Source organism: Gymnodraco acuticeps, unplaced genomic scaffold (assembly GCF_902827175.1).
Source record: "Gymnodraco acuticeps unplaced genomic scaffold, fGymAcu1.1, whole genome shotgun sequence".
Classification (NCBI taxonomy): domain Eukaryota; kingdom Metazoa; phylum Chordata; class Actinopteri; order Perciformes; family Bathydraconidae; genus Gymnodraco; species Gymnodraco acuticeps.
In genome coordinates this window covers 341176-357741 of record NW_022989944.1, presented here as the reverse complement: position 1 = coordinate 357741, position 16566 = coordinate 341176, and the positions used below count along the sequence as shown (strand labels likewise).

The window sequence follows — 16566 nt, the reverse complement described above, 5'->3', positions numbered from 1 at the left end:
ATGCTCCCCTGGGAAGATTTGTTTTTAAATGTTGAAGTTAAAAGCATCAATCTGGTGCACTGAGAGCAACATTAGGAGATCTATGGATACATCTCTCAACACCCATATGAAACAGAACTGTAAACAGATTTTCTTTTTCTTTATGGATATTTTACAAATCACTCCCCTTTCAAACTGTATTCTTGTTTATTAATAACAACTTTTTTTTACTGTCATATAGTATTTTATACCTGTTTACTTCATTCTCTTATAACTATATTGATCATATAAAGATGTGCCTTTACCTCACTGGTTGTAGAAAAAGCTTCTTATATTCGTTAGCATAGCTAGCTAACCAGATGCTAATAACAACAAAGTTATTGACTGTATGATCAGTATGACAGATGAACAGATCGCCACTGGGCTTACAACTAAAACACAGCCACGCAAAAACTGCAGCATATGTACGGCTCCTTATGGGTACTGCAATTTTTGGAAGTGCCGGAGCGGAGCTGCGTTCTGGTGCTCCCCGTCAGAACTACACCCCTGTCAGAGATACCACGTGATGACATGTTAGGCTTGTGTTGTGTTCAAGGATCCCGACCTTGGCCAGGAAAAACAGGCACTCACTTGTTTAATTATTTTGCGGTCTAGATTTCTTTAATTTTTTTCTTTTTTGCGCGTGTTTATAAATTACCTCGAGGGCCACACCAAATGGTCTCGCGGGCCGTATACGGCCCGGGGGCCGGAGGTTCCCCACCCCTGCTCTACTGTGACATGTCTCCATGCTTTAATGTTCAAAAAGCTCTTTATTTTTCTCATACTGCCTGTGCTGCAGCACCTCTTTTCACCCTCTGTCTGAAACCAGAGCCCAGTCTGCTCTGATTGGTTAGCCGGCCGGCTCTGTTGTGATTGGTCAACCGCTTAGAGGTGTCCCGCCCCTTAGCCTATCACGTACAATGTGTTGGAGCGCTGGCCAATATAAAGTGCAAGTGTTACATCATGATGTCACTATGTTCAGGAAGTAAACAAAGGAGTCCAATGGAAGCGTTGATGTTCACATTCATGACTGTAAAATATATGTTGTTCTGAAAATGGCTATTCTGCATATTTTAGTTTTGTTACTTTAAAATATTTAAATGATAATAATCTTGTAAGTTTATTGAATTGCCATTTTGAATGCCAGACTTTTATTTATAGCAGAGTATTTATACACTGAGGTATTACTACATTTAATTAAGTAAAACATATACGTTCTCCCTCCAGAGGTTGCCACAGGGTGTTTTGATATAACATAACCAGTTGACATGTTCATGTTGTGACACTTACAGTAAACATGTCCTGAGGGTCGTATGAACATCTAAACGTCCCCCAGCAGTTCCTAAGATGTAGAGAAACCTCATCACATGGTGCATGCGCAGCACAAACACACATACATCTTCCTATGAAATAATCTTTGCCATTAAATAATAGAAGTGAAGTGTGCAAAAAAAGGACGGCAGTGAGCGAGTGAGTGTTGAGGAAGTGTCAACAAGTGTGTCATTAGATGTGGTCCTGGAGGGCCGAGCTGTCAGTGCTGAGGCCCCCAGAGAAAGGCTGCTTTCTTGTCTATTTCTGCCCACTGACATAGTAGTGCAGCGGCTGACATGTGGTCATACTCTGTCAGATAGATTGTGAAGAGACTGATGGACAAAGAGAGGGGAGATGGCCAGATAAATTGACTTGAAGGCAGTCCGTGCTTCGCTGAGAGCCATGTGACCTGAAAACAGAAAGGTCGTTATTGGCCATTTTCAGAAGTCATAAGGCCACATGGTGCTGAGATTTATTTTAAAACCCACCTGGGATGTGGTTGAATAGTCAAGAAAACACGTCCTATGTCTTCTGTTCACCACTTTTGCTTGACCTCGTGACGTTTTCCAATAAAGGAGATGTGAAGGACTTAAGGAAAAGACCTTTGACTTGCACTTGGCAATTATGCAACAGCAGATGAACTAGCAAGGACTACAACACAATATGTCAGTTAAAGATGTAATTACAGGAGGTATTGTATGTTGAACACTGATGAATGTGAGGGGAAAGGGTGAAGATGGGAGATGGATTTCTTAATTTCGGCTTGTCTGGAGGACGAATTGAAGGAGATTCAGTGAAGGGGTTCGGTTTCAGTCGTTTCTGTAGGGAGGAAGGAAGGAATGTAGGGATAAGAAGGAGGAAGGGATAAAGGTTTGAATTAGGGCTGCTCAATTAATCGCAATTACGATTATGGCTTGCAACGATTACGAAAACAACGTAATCGAAATAAAACGTATTTTTTAATATAAAATATTTTTTTATTATTATTATTACATTTTTTGGTTTTTCAGTTGAAGTATACTTAAAGTTCAGGGTAATCAACTGTTAAAAACATACTGTTCAATTTTTATTTCTCCAATAAATTGATGTTTTCAAAGTAAATGGATAATCGTTTTTAATGATCGTGATATCAATTATTGACCCAAATAATCGAGATGGTGGTAGGGAGGGATAAAGGTATGGAGGAATGTAGGCAGGGATGTAGGGAGGAAGGGGTGAAAGGGATGAAGGTAGGGAGGAAGGGATTTAGGAAGGGAGAGTAGAAGGTAAGTAGGGAAACTTTTTTACTCAGCCCTTTGCACACCACTTTAACATGTAAAGAAAAGCTTGACATGTTAAGTAACAGCAGCCAGGATTGAAGTGTCAATATTCAGTGGAAGAGTTTGACGAATGGCTGATAGTGATGCTTGGGAAACCAGTAATTGAGCAACACTCCCTTCTTTCTGCACAGCTGCTTTAATGTGTACCTTGGGGACGGTCCTGAGCTTCTTTATCAGCTCTTCAAGATTTGTTAATTCGTCAGTGGTGTAATTTCCGTGGTTCATTAACCCTTACATGTACAAACCGTAAGACCCTGTACAACAAGGACCTATGACCTGGCAAGCATAAGCATATTAAGTCTATATTTAAGGATCCCTAAGATAAAAGACCCCTTGATAAACGTGCCCAATAACCGGTTAGCGCCAACCTGATAAAACCCTGACAGCGTTGAACTAGAGCTGAATGATTGGCCATTAAAAAGAGATAAACGTTGCACACTAGGCTCCGCGCTGGGCAACGTGTCATCAATTAAAAGCGTGTTATTTGTCATGAGTTAATTATATTATCAATAACGGCAGCTTAATATAAATGAACGTCATTATCAAAATGTCAGCCATGTTTGAATGGATGCACAATAGCCGAAGTTTCATAATGAATCAACTCTTCTGTATCTTATCTCTAACCAACGAAGAAGACAAGAGGATCAGTAGGGTAGAGAAATACTGTCCTGCACAACTCTCTGAAGTTATTTTATTTTTTCATATCAGACTGTACGTATTTATTTATTTTTGGTACATCTAGAACCCTCCTATTGTCGTGCGTGCGTGCGGGTGGGTGGGTGTTTGTGTGTGTGTGTGTGTGTGTGTGTGTGTTTTATCTGATCTGGATGGTTACTAATTCCTTTTCTTTATGGCGGTCCGGACCAGTAACACCATGGGTGTTACAAAGTTGACTAAATCATCCACAATTCAATGAAAGTGGTGATCAGCCATTTTACATGTTGAAATGTCTACTGTGAAGGATATCATGAAGCCTTAATCCAATCGAATGTAAAACAAAAAAGTTATGATTGATGAAAGTAATAAATCGGTCAGATTTGACCCGAAGGAGTTTTTTATAATTGTTACATTGTTTGGTCCCTTTCTTACAATTGATCTCCTTTAACTGTTATTATGTATGCACCATATACACAAAATAAATGTATTGCAAACATAGTAAAAGTGTTTGTCTACCTCTTTAAAGTCAAAACTGCTCCACCAATTGATCAAAGATTGTAGGTCAACCCTGTGAGAAACCATAAATCAACCTACCATAACAACATATTAACATCATCTCCAACCCCAACCATGTACAGAACAGTGAATATGAATTGTTACCATCAAATCGGAGATACAGGGTCCCAGGATTGAATAAAGTTCGACTGAAGCGCCAGACGATCCTCAAATTAAATACAGAGTTAAATCTTTGATGGTCTTGAGCTCTTCAGTGATTGTGATGTTATGGTAAATGTTTGTTTTTCTTTGTATCGTGTCTTAATATTTATCCTGGTTTGATGTTGCAAATGGAGCTGCTGTCATGCAAGTCAAATGTCAGACTTGATCTGTTGAGTGTTATCGTATCGTTATGTGTAAACCTGCTTAGAAATCAACTTGTTTCTGATTCAGGAAGACGGGCTTTCTGGCAAACAGTTGAATGAGCTGATGGACGGGGTGAAAGGTCACCTAACCTACAAATGATTGTCCATAAACAGACAGATTGTCAATAGATAGCAGACAGACGGACAGATAAACAGACGTAGAGACAGAGCAGAGGCCAACACACGGAGACAGACAGTCCTTCAGACAGACGGACAGACAGACAGACAGACAGACAGACAGACAGACAGACAGACAGACAGACAGAGAGATAGATAGAGACACAGACAGACATACAGACATACAGACATACAGACAGACAGACAGACAGACAGACAGACAGACAGACAGACAGACAGACAGACAGACAGACAGACAGACAGACAGACAGACAGACAGACAGACAGACAGGGGGTATCATCTGCTCTCTGAGTAATCACGTAGTGTGTGTTCTGTCTCTTGGATAGTGTTCAAAACACTCTGTATATCCTGACAGAATTATCCATGGCTCCTCGCTTTAGCTATCTCCATCTGTCCGTCTCTTTACTTTACCCATCTGAATCCTTCCATACCGGTCTGTTCTTACGGCCCGTCTACACTACAGGCATCAAAAAATCTTGAAGCTGGGCGTGCCTGAAGCTTGGCGATTTTTTGCGAGCAATGCGACCAACAACCAATCACATGAATCTCCCGCCCCCGACATACAAAGCAATAGCAATGTTAAAACGAAGTAAACTGGATATAAACTCCCCAAACAGGCGAAAACCTACCAGTTTCACCCACTGTCTCTGCCACCTCCCTCCATGCCTGGTTCCTCCGGTTTGTATCCCGGTAAATAGTTCTGGTCGTAAAGAACCGGGTGATTTGCTACCGTAATTTCTCGTTTGGAATATGAGGAAATGAACTGCGGTCTGGCTCTGGCGGGATTTGCATAAACGGGATTTGATTGGCTGATGCCAGCTTCGAAAGCATCGGGAGCATCAAAAGTTGAACATTGCTCAACTTTTGATGCTCACGATGCTTGCAAAGACATGCTCCGCTCCCCACAATGCAGTTCGGCGAAGATTCAAAATCTTCTACGTCACCCTCACCCCATTCAAGTGAATGGACGAAGCGTTGAAAGCATTTTTCGATGCCTGTAGTGTAGACGGGCCGTTACTGTGTTGAGGTAATTACCGTCTTTTAGTAAATACATGAATACATTAAAACTTAGTTAGCAACATGTTTTGAAATAAGACCTTTTGTTTTTTATGTCTAGAGGTATGTCAATCGATTGAAATATCTAATTCAATCCAATATTTTAATCCATGTACAAAGCCCCGCCTCCAATTTGCTTCTTCAAGGTAGCATCACATATTTTTCGGCTCAGTCGAATGAATGGAGAGAAAAATAAACTCAGCTTTTAGCTAATTGTACTACATTTATGATCCATTGAGGTACAAAGGCCATTCAAGTATTCACACTGGGTATCTGATTTTGCTCAAAAACGTAATATGCTGAAGTAAGCGACGGATGTGTCTTTCCCAATGTAAGTCAATGGGAAAAAGTGTTTTTGGGTACATTGACGTCACATTGACTGACCCGGAAGTTGTAATACCACCGTTCGATCACTACAACAAAATTCAGACTGTTAAACACCTGGACTTTTGAAAGAACATTCATAACATTCATCTGTTAGCAACTTATAAATATCAATATTCCAATTACTTGTATAGGCTATTCTGCACTATTTCTACTATATTCTATTTTATTTTATTTACTTTCGCTATTATCTGTTTTATTGTGTTGCACTGTTGGAGGGGCCTGTGACCTAATATTTTCATTGTCATATCTACACTGTAGCTATGTACACATAGCCTTGTACCTTGAAATGTTCTGGCTCACTTCCTGGATGTTTGTTCCTCCTCCTTCTCCCCATCGTTCATTATTCCACACCTCCTCTAATCCATCTCTCATCTCTTGTCCTCCCAGGTCTGCTTTCTGTGTCCTACGACGAGTGGGACTACAACCTGGAGGCCCGTGTTCGTGACGGCGTGGCCATCATCACCATGGCAACGTCCACCATGATGATGGACCGTGGGCCGCACACCCTGCTGAAGTCCGAGTGCCACGGAGCTCCGGACAAGAAGACCCCCATCTCAGGCAACCCCAACGAAGTGCTCAGGTGAGGGGAGGCTGGGGTTAATGTTTTAGTGTTTACTGAGAGCCATTCTAAAACATCACTTGTTCAACACAATATAAGTCTAGGAGAGGTGGGAAGTAGTGGAGTACAAATACTTCGTTACTGTACTTAAGTACATGTTTCTGGTATCAGTACTTTACTCCACTACTTATTTTTCTGAGGACTTATTACTTTTACTTCTTACATTTTGAACACAAATACCTGTACTTTCTACTTCTTACATGTTGAACTCAAATACCTGTACTTTCTACTTCTTACATTTTGAACACAAATACCTGTACTTTCTACTTCTTACATGTTGAACTCAAATACCTGTACTTTCTACTTCTTACATGTTAAACACAAATACCTGTACTTTCTACTTCTTACATTTTGAACACAAATACCTGTACTTTCTACTTCTTACATGTTGAACTCAAATACCTGTACTTTCTACTTCTTACATGTTGAACACAAATACCTGTACTTTCTACTTCTTACATTTTGAACACAAATACCTGTACTTTCTACTTCTTACATGTTGAACACAAATACCTGTACTTTCTACTTCTCACATGTTGAACTCAAATACCTGTACTTTCTACTTCTTACATGTTGAACTCAAATACCTGTACTTTCTACTTCTCACATGTTGAACTCAAATACCTGTACTTTCTACTTCTCACATTTTCCAAACAGCTGGTTCCTTTAGTCTGAATGTGTGTTTGGTGGCGTGATCATTATTCTTTAGAGTCATTGCGTGCCTATTGATTTGAACACGATCCGTGTATCCATCATTTCCTGGTCTTCTCTAAAGAAGAGGGACCAATGAAAACGTTGTCATGTTGCCGTTGTTCAGCATGGAAACATTCATTAGCTAACAATGACATTATTGTTCTATTAATATAAAGGGAGGTCAGGTACTCTTTAAAACAGCTGCTAGTTATGGGTACTTTTTACTGAAGTACATTTCAAAGCCCTCTTTACTTTGACTTGAGTAAAGAAGTTTAGTCAGTACTTCTACTCTTACCAGAGTATTTTTAAACACGAGTATCTGTACTTCTACTTGAGTAAAGGATGTGTGTACTTTTGCCATCTCTGAAGTCTAGATGTTGAGGGGTGCAGCGATTATGTATTTTTGTCGGCTGACTCGGGAAGTTATCATCACGAGGCCTCCCTCGACAAAAAGTCGATGGGAGTTTACCATTGGACTTTGGAATATGTCAGAAAATGGGGCAAACAAACATTTCTGATATTAGATTTAATTGCATTTAACTGACACTTTGGTCCAAATTGACGTCCTATAAGTGATGCATACACGTTTGGTTCAGCAGAAACATTTTGAGAAATTAACACCACTTTTATAATTGTTGAGGCATACATTCAATTGCCAGAACTAAAAGGCTTAACAATTTTGAAGCCAGACTTTTTATTTGTACCATAGTATTTCTACACTGAGCAGAATGTACTTTGTTCAGTCAGTAATAACAATGTTAAAATGTAAAAAAAAAGTACATATTGCACATCAGTAGTGTCACTGCACAACAGCTTTGGTGTCTAGATGCTGGCACACACTCAAAACACATGCACCTTTCATCCCTTGCACTGTGATCATCGCCCCTCTGTAATAATACCCTCCACACACACACACACACACACACACACACACACACACACACACACACACACACACACACACACACACCACACACACACACACCACACACACACACACACACACACACACACACCACACACACACACACACACACACACACACACACACACCCCTTCTCATGCCCCCATCCTCCAGGAGACCCCCCCCAGCTGTCCGTCTCAGCAGCAGGTCTTTTGAACTGTTCGTGCAGCGCGGCGTCGCTCTGCTCGATGCCTAATTGGTCCCAATGGCGTTTGAGTCGAGGAACAGTGGCCCCTGTCGCGCTGCAGAGCTCAGCATTGTGATGCGTTCAGGGGCCCTCGGCCACCCTGCGTGTGTTAGATGTAGCTGTATGTAGTTTTCATTGTGCTAAAGAGAAGGCCATATGTGTGTATAGGTATGAAAGGGTTTGAAAAGCAGCACTCACAAAGACATACATATTCTCGCACTGACTCACACTTGTATTAAGTCGACATATACATACACTATTTTAGCTTGGTTTGAAATACTGATTATGCCTTTGGAGAGATGACCATATGTGATGAGTTTGTAAGGGACTATTTATCCAAAAGCATCTATAAGAGGAATGGTTAGCCATACACTCACGCAAGGGCACTTTGCTTTGGATCAGATTTGCTATCCCGGTGCCAAAATGGTGGAAAGTCCGGCATGAAAGTCTACACATCTTCCGTGGCAGACTAAAAAACATCGCCTGTTTCGACTCATCCTTGGCCATTAAAATGATAAAAAAGTACACTTATAAGATCTCTCTTCTGTACGTAGCACTGTCTCTATGTGAAGCTAATGCAGTAGCACTACATCTGGTTGGGCTTAAAAACGCATAAGGTTGTAAATACTCCTGCTGCTTTGTTTTTTGTTGGGGACGATGTCGGTTTTAAGTATATTTCTTTGTATTTTATCTTCAACCAGACAGACTCCCTTGCTGACTTCAATCAGCCATTACTACAGAAAAAGTAGTTCGCACATTCACCCTCTTGCAGCAGAAACAGAGCCTGTAGAAACACACCTTGTTGGATGTGTCATTGTTCCGTTCACGCTCCGAGCCTGTACTCAGCGCTTCAGTCCGTTCCAATAAACTCCTCAGATGTCATTTCAACTGGTCTGTTTGTTCGGCTCTGAGATAACCTGGAGTTTATAGCAGCTGCTGTTGTCCCAGAAATGCAATTCCCCTGTTCTTCTGGCGTCTTCTGCTCAACCCTACTGTGGTTTCTTCTTTCGTCTCTTTACTCTAAAACGCTCCGCCATGTTCCTCTCTGTCCTCTCTCACTTGTTCCCCTCTGGTCTGCTTTCATACTCCGCTTTGTTCCACTTTATTCTCTTCTGTCTGAAACGGCTCTGCTTCATCCTGAGGTGAAAGAAGTGCTCTGATGTTTCACTTTAGTAAAGGTAGTAATACTGCAGTGGGAAAATACTCATTCAATGTTGTACTCAAGTATGACCCATTTAGAGTCATATTTGTACCACATTATTGTATTCAAAGTAATGCGTTGTGCCTCACTTAATGAACGTACCAAGTAAAGGTGGGGTTTAGTTAATGACTTCGTATCATTATTAATCAGCTGATTTATATTTTGAATTAAAAATAATTATCTGCAGAGTAGCAAGTATAACATTTGCCTAAAATGTTCTCCTTTCCTTTCCTCTCTTCTCTCCTCTCCTCTCTTCTTCTTTCATTTCCTCTTCCTTCCTCTCTTTCCTTTCCTCTCCTCTCCTTTCCTTTCAACTCATTTCCTCTCCTCTCCTCTTATTTCCTTTCCTTTCCTATTCTTTCATATCCTCTCCTCTCTCCTCCCCTCTCCTCTCATCTCCTCTCCTCCCCTCTCCTCTCCTCTCCTCTCCTCTCCTCTCCTCTCCTCTCCTCTCCTCTCCTCTCCTCTCTTCCTCTCTCCTCTCTCCTCTCTCCTCTCTCCTCTCCTCTCCCCTCTCTCTCCCCTCTCCTCTCTCCTCTCCTCTCCCCCCTCTCCTCTCTCCTCTCATTCTCCTCTCCGTCTCTCCCTCTCTCCCTCTCCCCTCTCCTCTCCTCTCTCCTCTCTTCCTCTCTCCTCTCTCCTCTCTCCTCTCTCCTCTCTCCTCTCTCCTCTCTCCTCTCCTCTCCTCTCCTTTCCCCTCTCTCTCTCCTCCTCTCCTCTCCTCTCCTCTCTCCTTTCCTCTCCTCTCCTCTAATCAACTTACCCATGTTAGTGATTAGATCAGTTTGCTCTGCAGAGATCTTTCGCCTCGCTGCCTTAACTAAATCTGTTCTGTGATAACCTTTGTCTTCAAGTGTTCAATCGGCAGATTAGCGTTTGGCCTTCAGTCTATAAACTGCAGAGTGAATGAAGCGCTGGTTGGTTGTTGGGATGTTTGACCTGTTATCCAGACGGTTCACTGCGGAGTGAATCAATGGACGAGTGGAAAGGGAAGGGAAGCAGCTTGATCAAAAGACTCTTTTGGAAAATGTCAACATTGTGACTTAGTGGTGGAGAATGGCCTAACCCTAAACCCTAACCCTAACCTTAGCAATAGCTTAAATAAAGCCTAAATCGGGGTTACGGATGACCTGACTCTCAAAAAGACTTTAAAGGTGGGGTAGGTACTTTTGGAGAAACCAGCTCGAGTGCGCTAGAATTTGAAAATACACAACCGGAAAAAAATCTGCCACTTCCTTACAGAGCCCCTCCTCCAACACACACGAACGCGCACATGACCAATGAGGGCACGAGATAAGTTTGTGCACAGATGGAAGGCTGACAGGCAGGTAGGCCGTCCAGTTACTTTAGCCGGGCCGGCTCAGATGATTGGTCGTGCTTTTTACAGTACCACGGGTTCCACAGATGACATTTCTTCATGGATTTTTTGTCAAAGCACTTAAGATATTCATTGCTATCGGGATGTTAAGAGCATTCCATGGAATATAACAAGTGTATCTCGAGCCGGTTTCTCAAACTTACCTACCCCACCTTTAAGTGAGCTTTTCATTTATTTATTTTTATTTATCCTTTATTTATCCAGGAATGTCCCATTGAGATACAAGATCTCTTCTTCCAGGGAGTCCTGACCAACACGGCACACAACAAGTTTCAACATAAAACAAGGGCATTAAACAAAAAACATACAATTCAAATATAAATACAGAAGGCCATTTGTGCAGTGGCAAGAAGCATAATCACATCAGCAATAGCATCAGGTAAAACAGTTACATGTTTCATGAAGGGCTAATCGTAGCATACCTTTAAAAGCATTTACAGTAGGAAGTGCCTCTCGACAAAGTTTTACTTGCAGCGTATTCCATAAAAAGGGAGCATAGTGGGAGAATGCAGCTTTACCAAGCTCTGACTGCATCAAAGGAACATTTAAAAGCATCCCATTTGCTGCTCGTCTGGTATTAAAAAAGCAAGTATAAAAGGACAGAAGTCTGGAGATATATAAGGGCAGCTTACCTAGCAATGACTTAAGGATACAAATCAACATGTGTGATTGTCTTCTTTGGTACAGAGAGGACCATCCTAGGGACTGATACAAAGTGCAGTGGTGGGTGCGAGAGCCTGCACCCGTTACAAAACGTATAGCAGTATGGTACGCAGAATCCAGCTTTTTAAGCAGGGAGGAAGGAGCATGCATATAGATCACATCGCCATAGTCTAATACAGACAGAAAGGAACTCTGCACAATTCTCTTCCTGGCTTCAGACGGGAAACATTTCTTTAAACGGAAGAAAAAGCCCAGTTTAGGTCTAAGTTTTCTCAGTAGGTTCCCAATATGAACATCAAAGGCCATCTTTTCATCAATCCATATGCCCAGATATTTGTAGGATGCTACTTTGTCAAGGCATGTCCCTTCCAGTGTCAGAATCGGAGGGACAGCTGTATTAGCTCGAGAGCGAGAGAAGGTCATGTACTTGGTCTTTTTTGCATTAAGGACCAGTCTTAGCCTTAGCAAGGAGTGACCCCACAAATCTAAATAAACTTAAAAAACAATGCTTGAGAAAAATGGGACCAATTACATGTTTTAGCCTTGTCCCATCTTGCAAACTTTCTGGGTTGATTTACACAACAGGATGAGGTTTTTTTGTCTGTGTGGAAACCAGTTCAAGCCCATTTGGACTGAGCCTGCCCCCTGATTCTGTGCTTGTTTTTATTGAACCTTTTTCCGCAAAGCAGCTGACAACACAAAGAACACATTAAGGAATGGATATAATAAAAAGGAGATTCAAAAATGTAAACAAATTAAAACATAAAGACACACCAACAACATCGAAGGAGGGGCTCAGGGCGAGTGGTGGATCTTCCCACATCAACAAATTCTGTATTTGACACATCTTAGTATAAGGATTGGGGGGCAGCGATTATATACAGCACCGTGGAGCAGTGCCTTGCTGATAGGCACCTTTGCAGTGGCTGGTAGCTTTAGGGCTTGAATCGGCGACCCTCTAGTTCTTAAACCACGTCGCTTAAGTAAGTACAATTTATTTTTAGAACGCTTCTCACAGACATAATCACAAAGTGCTTGACAAAGCATTACAACATCATACGAATGAAGAAGTGCTAAAAACACAATACATTTTGAAAAACACAAACATAGAATAAAAGCACACAAGTTACCCAAACAGGAATGTCTTTAAATGACATTTAAAAGAGTACAGACTCAGCGGACCGTTGGTTTGCGGGCAGAGCGTTCCTTAGTTTAGGAGCCACAGCCTCGAGCGCTCGATCACCACGGGTCTTAAGGCGAGTACGTCATACATGCCGGAGCACATTGAACACAGCGTGGTGTTCCAGCTGTGTGTAGCAGTCTGATACTCGGGGTTGTGACTAATGGAGATGATCACACATGACTTTGTAGTTTGCAGATAACAAACGGGGGATGCATAGAAATATGTAAATCACATCTGGTTTTACATTTCAGTCTGCTGTCGAACGATGAAGAATCGGTCACGGCCATCTAGTCGACTTTTCAATCCGTTATACATTCACGCCGATCCCTCTCTGCTTTGCATTTCCTTAAAAAACTCAGCGGGAAACCACGAGAGCAGGACGCGACGCGACGCTAAGTAAATGAAGTCCAGTGTTGCCAACAGTGTGACATTCAAGCTAAGGCCTGACAAATGAAGATAGCAGAAAGAAGTGCAAAGAGAGGGGGGGTGGGGGAGAGGAATACACAACAGTGTTCGAATCATGAGTTTGACAACGGCCGCCCTGACCTTGCCAGACGTGGACAGGTTCCAAATCAGCTCAGAGTTGGAAAGGTGTCAAGTGCTTTTAAGCTCTGTGGACATTTCTGAGTGCGTGCGTGCGTGCGTGCGTGCGTGCGTGCGTGCGTGCGTGCGTGCGTGCGTGCGTGCGTGCGTGTAGTTGTTAGGAAAATACTGAATGTTCTCTTCCAATATGAGAGTCCACATGATAACAAAGGTATCCCAACTGTAGCTGTGAACATGACAGGATGTGTGATTACCTAGAAGAGCATCAGGACTGTTTTAGGCATATGATAGCTATGTGATTAACATGATGATTCAGCCTCTATGGAGATAGACATATGACAAGCATGCTCATTTCTGACGTGGAGCTAATCTGAAGTAAACATTGAATACTGCTTTCTATTCCTCCATCTTGTGACTGTAACTCCCTCTCTTGGATATCAGCATGTGAAGGACACTGCTCAGGAACTAGTTGATGCTCTGTATGTGATGACTACTTCCATTCTGGAGAGGATCACAAATACATGGATCCTGTTTTGAAGCTCAAGCCGGGGACCAGTGATATTTTCCTAACATTAGTGTACTCCTAAAGCAGCGTTTGGACCCTATTGAGCCAAAGGATGAGTGTGTGCCAGCGTTACGGACAGCGTTTCCACCTGGGTGTTTGTGATGCTATTTCAGTCTGAGTGTTTAAACTGGAGTGTGTGTTTATGGGCCAGTGGGAGGCATTAAACAGAGTGTGTGTGTGTGTGTGTGTGTGTGTGTGTGTGTGTGTGTGTGTGTGTGTGTGTGTGTGTGTGTGTGTGTGTGTGTGTGTGTGTGTGTGTGTGTGTGTGTGTGTGTGTGTGTGTGTGTGTGTGTGTGTGTGTGTGTGTGTGTGTGTGTGTGTGTGTGTGTGTGTGTGTGTGTGTGTGTGTGTTGTGGTGTGTGTGTTGTGTGTGTGTGTGTGTGTGTGTTGTGTGTGTGTGTGTGTGTGTGTGTGTGTGTGTGTGTGTGTGTGTGTGTGACGGGATCTGATTGGATCTGGGTCAGGAGGCTCCTGCCCTCTTTCTTCCCTCTTCTTAATTTATTTGTATATCACTGTTGCTCCGTCACTAAATGTCTTCTACTGTGCCAGGTTTATTCAGTTCTCTAGTTTTATTTGTGAAGCGGCGTAAAACCTCCAGACCAAAGTGCTGTGCAGAGAAAAAATAACATATACAAAATCACACAGCTCATGAACCATAAAATAATAACAGTCATATAGTAAAACCAATAGACCATTTAAAAAGCAATAAAGGCAATTCTCTACAAAGTGTTGAACTCTAAGGAGAAGAGGTGGGTTTTAAGAAGCGAATTAAAAAAGATAAAATAATAACAATTACATTTTTTTTTAAATCATGATAAAAAAAATCATAACAAAAATTAAAAAATTTTTTTTTATTATTTTACAATTAAGTTTATAAAAGGTTTTTTCTAAGTACTACAAGAAACTGAAACAAAAATAAATGTCATAAGATGCCATGAAATGAATGAAATCTTGGGTCTAGCCTTACTGTTGTGAATGTGGATCATATGGATTAATCTGCATTAACCAATCAGGGCAGACTGGGCTCTGGTTTCAGACAGAGGGTGAAAATAAGTGCTGCAGCACAGGCAGAAAAATAAAGAGCTTTTTGAACATTAACACATGCAGACATGTCACAATAGAGGAACAAAATGCTGCTTTAAGTGCTGTCCATCATTTGTCAAAAATAAACCAGGTTTCACGCTCTCACCCATTAGCACAACTTATTGCACTGTTTGCACGTTCACTTCCCTCGTCTGAACACACACACTGTAGATGCATTCATGTGCAAACATACATGCACCAGATTCACACCTCTATCTGATTCACACTACTCCAACTTACATTCTCTCTACCTGCCATATGGGGCATGTCATCATCCTCCATATAGATCCTCTCCTCTGTAAGAACCAATAAGGACATTGCACAGCAGTAATTGCTTAGGAGTGTAACTCATGACTAATTCATGTCAGGGTTAATTTATTAAAACTGACTTATCAATATTTCACACAACTCCTCCATTATTCACAGCAGAACATGCGCTAAAACGTATCTGTGTCAGGGCATGTGTGTGTGTGTGTGTTTGTCTGAGTGTGTGTGTTTGTCTGAGTGTGTGTGTGTGTTTGTCTGTGTATGTGTATGTGACTGTGTGTGTGTGGCACTTGTCGTTGAATGTAACTTCGTAGATTTACTGACGTTCAGTACTCAGTAAATTAAAAGGTAAAATGTTTAACTTTAATACATTTATTCTACAGCTGTAGTAACTGTACACATATAGATTATCATTAGCATATAAAACAAGAGCTTTTAAAATAGGATATTTCGATATAAATTAAACTAGCCAACAAGTTAGTTTAATAATCATCATACCAATTGACTTTTTTTTTTAGTATCTGAATATTTAAGTTATTAAAACAATTATTTAAAATAATGTTGCAATGTTTTTATTTGTATCAAATTGTAATCTAGAGAAACGTATTCAATAAGATATTATCATATTCAACGTATCGTAATGTATCTAATTATATCATATCGTAACATATCGTATCGTAGTCGTATCATATCTTATTGTAACATATTGTACATAGACTGTATATATAAATGGACGTAGTGTCCGTGACGTCACCCATAGGATTCTGCAGAGTTGCCGTGAAGCCTTTAGTAGGCGGAGTCGGCCACTAACGGCTCGACTGTGACGTCAGTCTAATCCCGCCTGCTCCAAATAAGGGCAAAGAGGCGGAGCCGAGGCGGGACCTGCTGCCTCCGAACTGGAAGTAAACAGAGCTAGCTCAGGCTAAGAAGCTAACATGAAATACATGCATACCAAGTTACTGCTAGCAGTGTAGTTTCCCTATATAAACGTTACATTCATAATCAAATGAGACAATCTGCAAGAGAATTAGCTATATTTTGTTATTCTTAATGCTTGTCATTCACACGTTGAGAAAAGACGGACTCCACCGCCCGGACCTAACGGAGCCGCAGTGGGCTAGCTCCGGGACGCCTGCTGGAGCTAGCCCCCTGCGGCTCCGTTAGCTCCGGCGGCCACCACTGGGATAATTGGGTCCCGTATTAACATTTGCTCCCGTTTAGCATTATGGGCGTCATAGCCATAGACTATAAAAGTCTTACCCAAGGCTGAATCAAAAACTAAAATGTATATTATTGTCTGGTATTTGTAACAATATTCCCTAAAAGGCACAGTCACCACGAACACGGCTAAAGCTAAAGGGTCAAGTACAGTACTATGACTAAATAACGTTGTAGCCTCTATGGTTGTAGCCT

General features: G+C 41.5%; 1 protein-coding gene across 6 annotated transcripts in view; it reads left to right on the top strand.

The window, feature by feature from the left end:
* Window positions 1–16566, top strand: part of LOC117542502 (glutamate receptor ionotropic, NMDA 2B) — a 221566-nt gene that overhangs the window by 140490 nt on the left and 64510 nt on the right. For all 6 annotated transcript variants that reach the window (XM_034210217.1, XM_034210216.1, XM_034210211.1 and 3 more), the window contains exon 7: window positions 6195–6387. In XM_034210217.1, the coding sequence (XP_034066108.1) occupies window positions 6195–6387 (193 nt within the window). The remainder of the gene's footprint in view (window positions 1–6194; window positions 6388–16566) is intronic.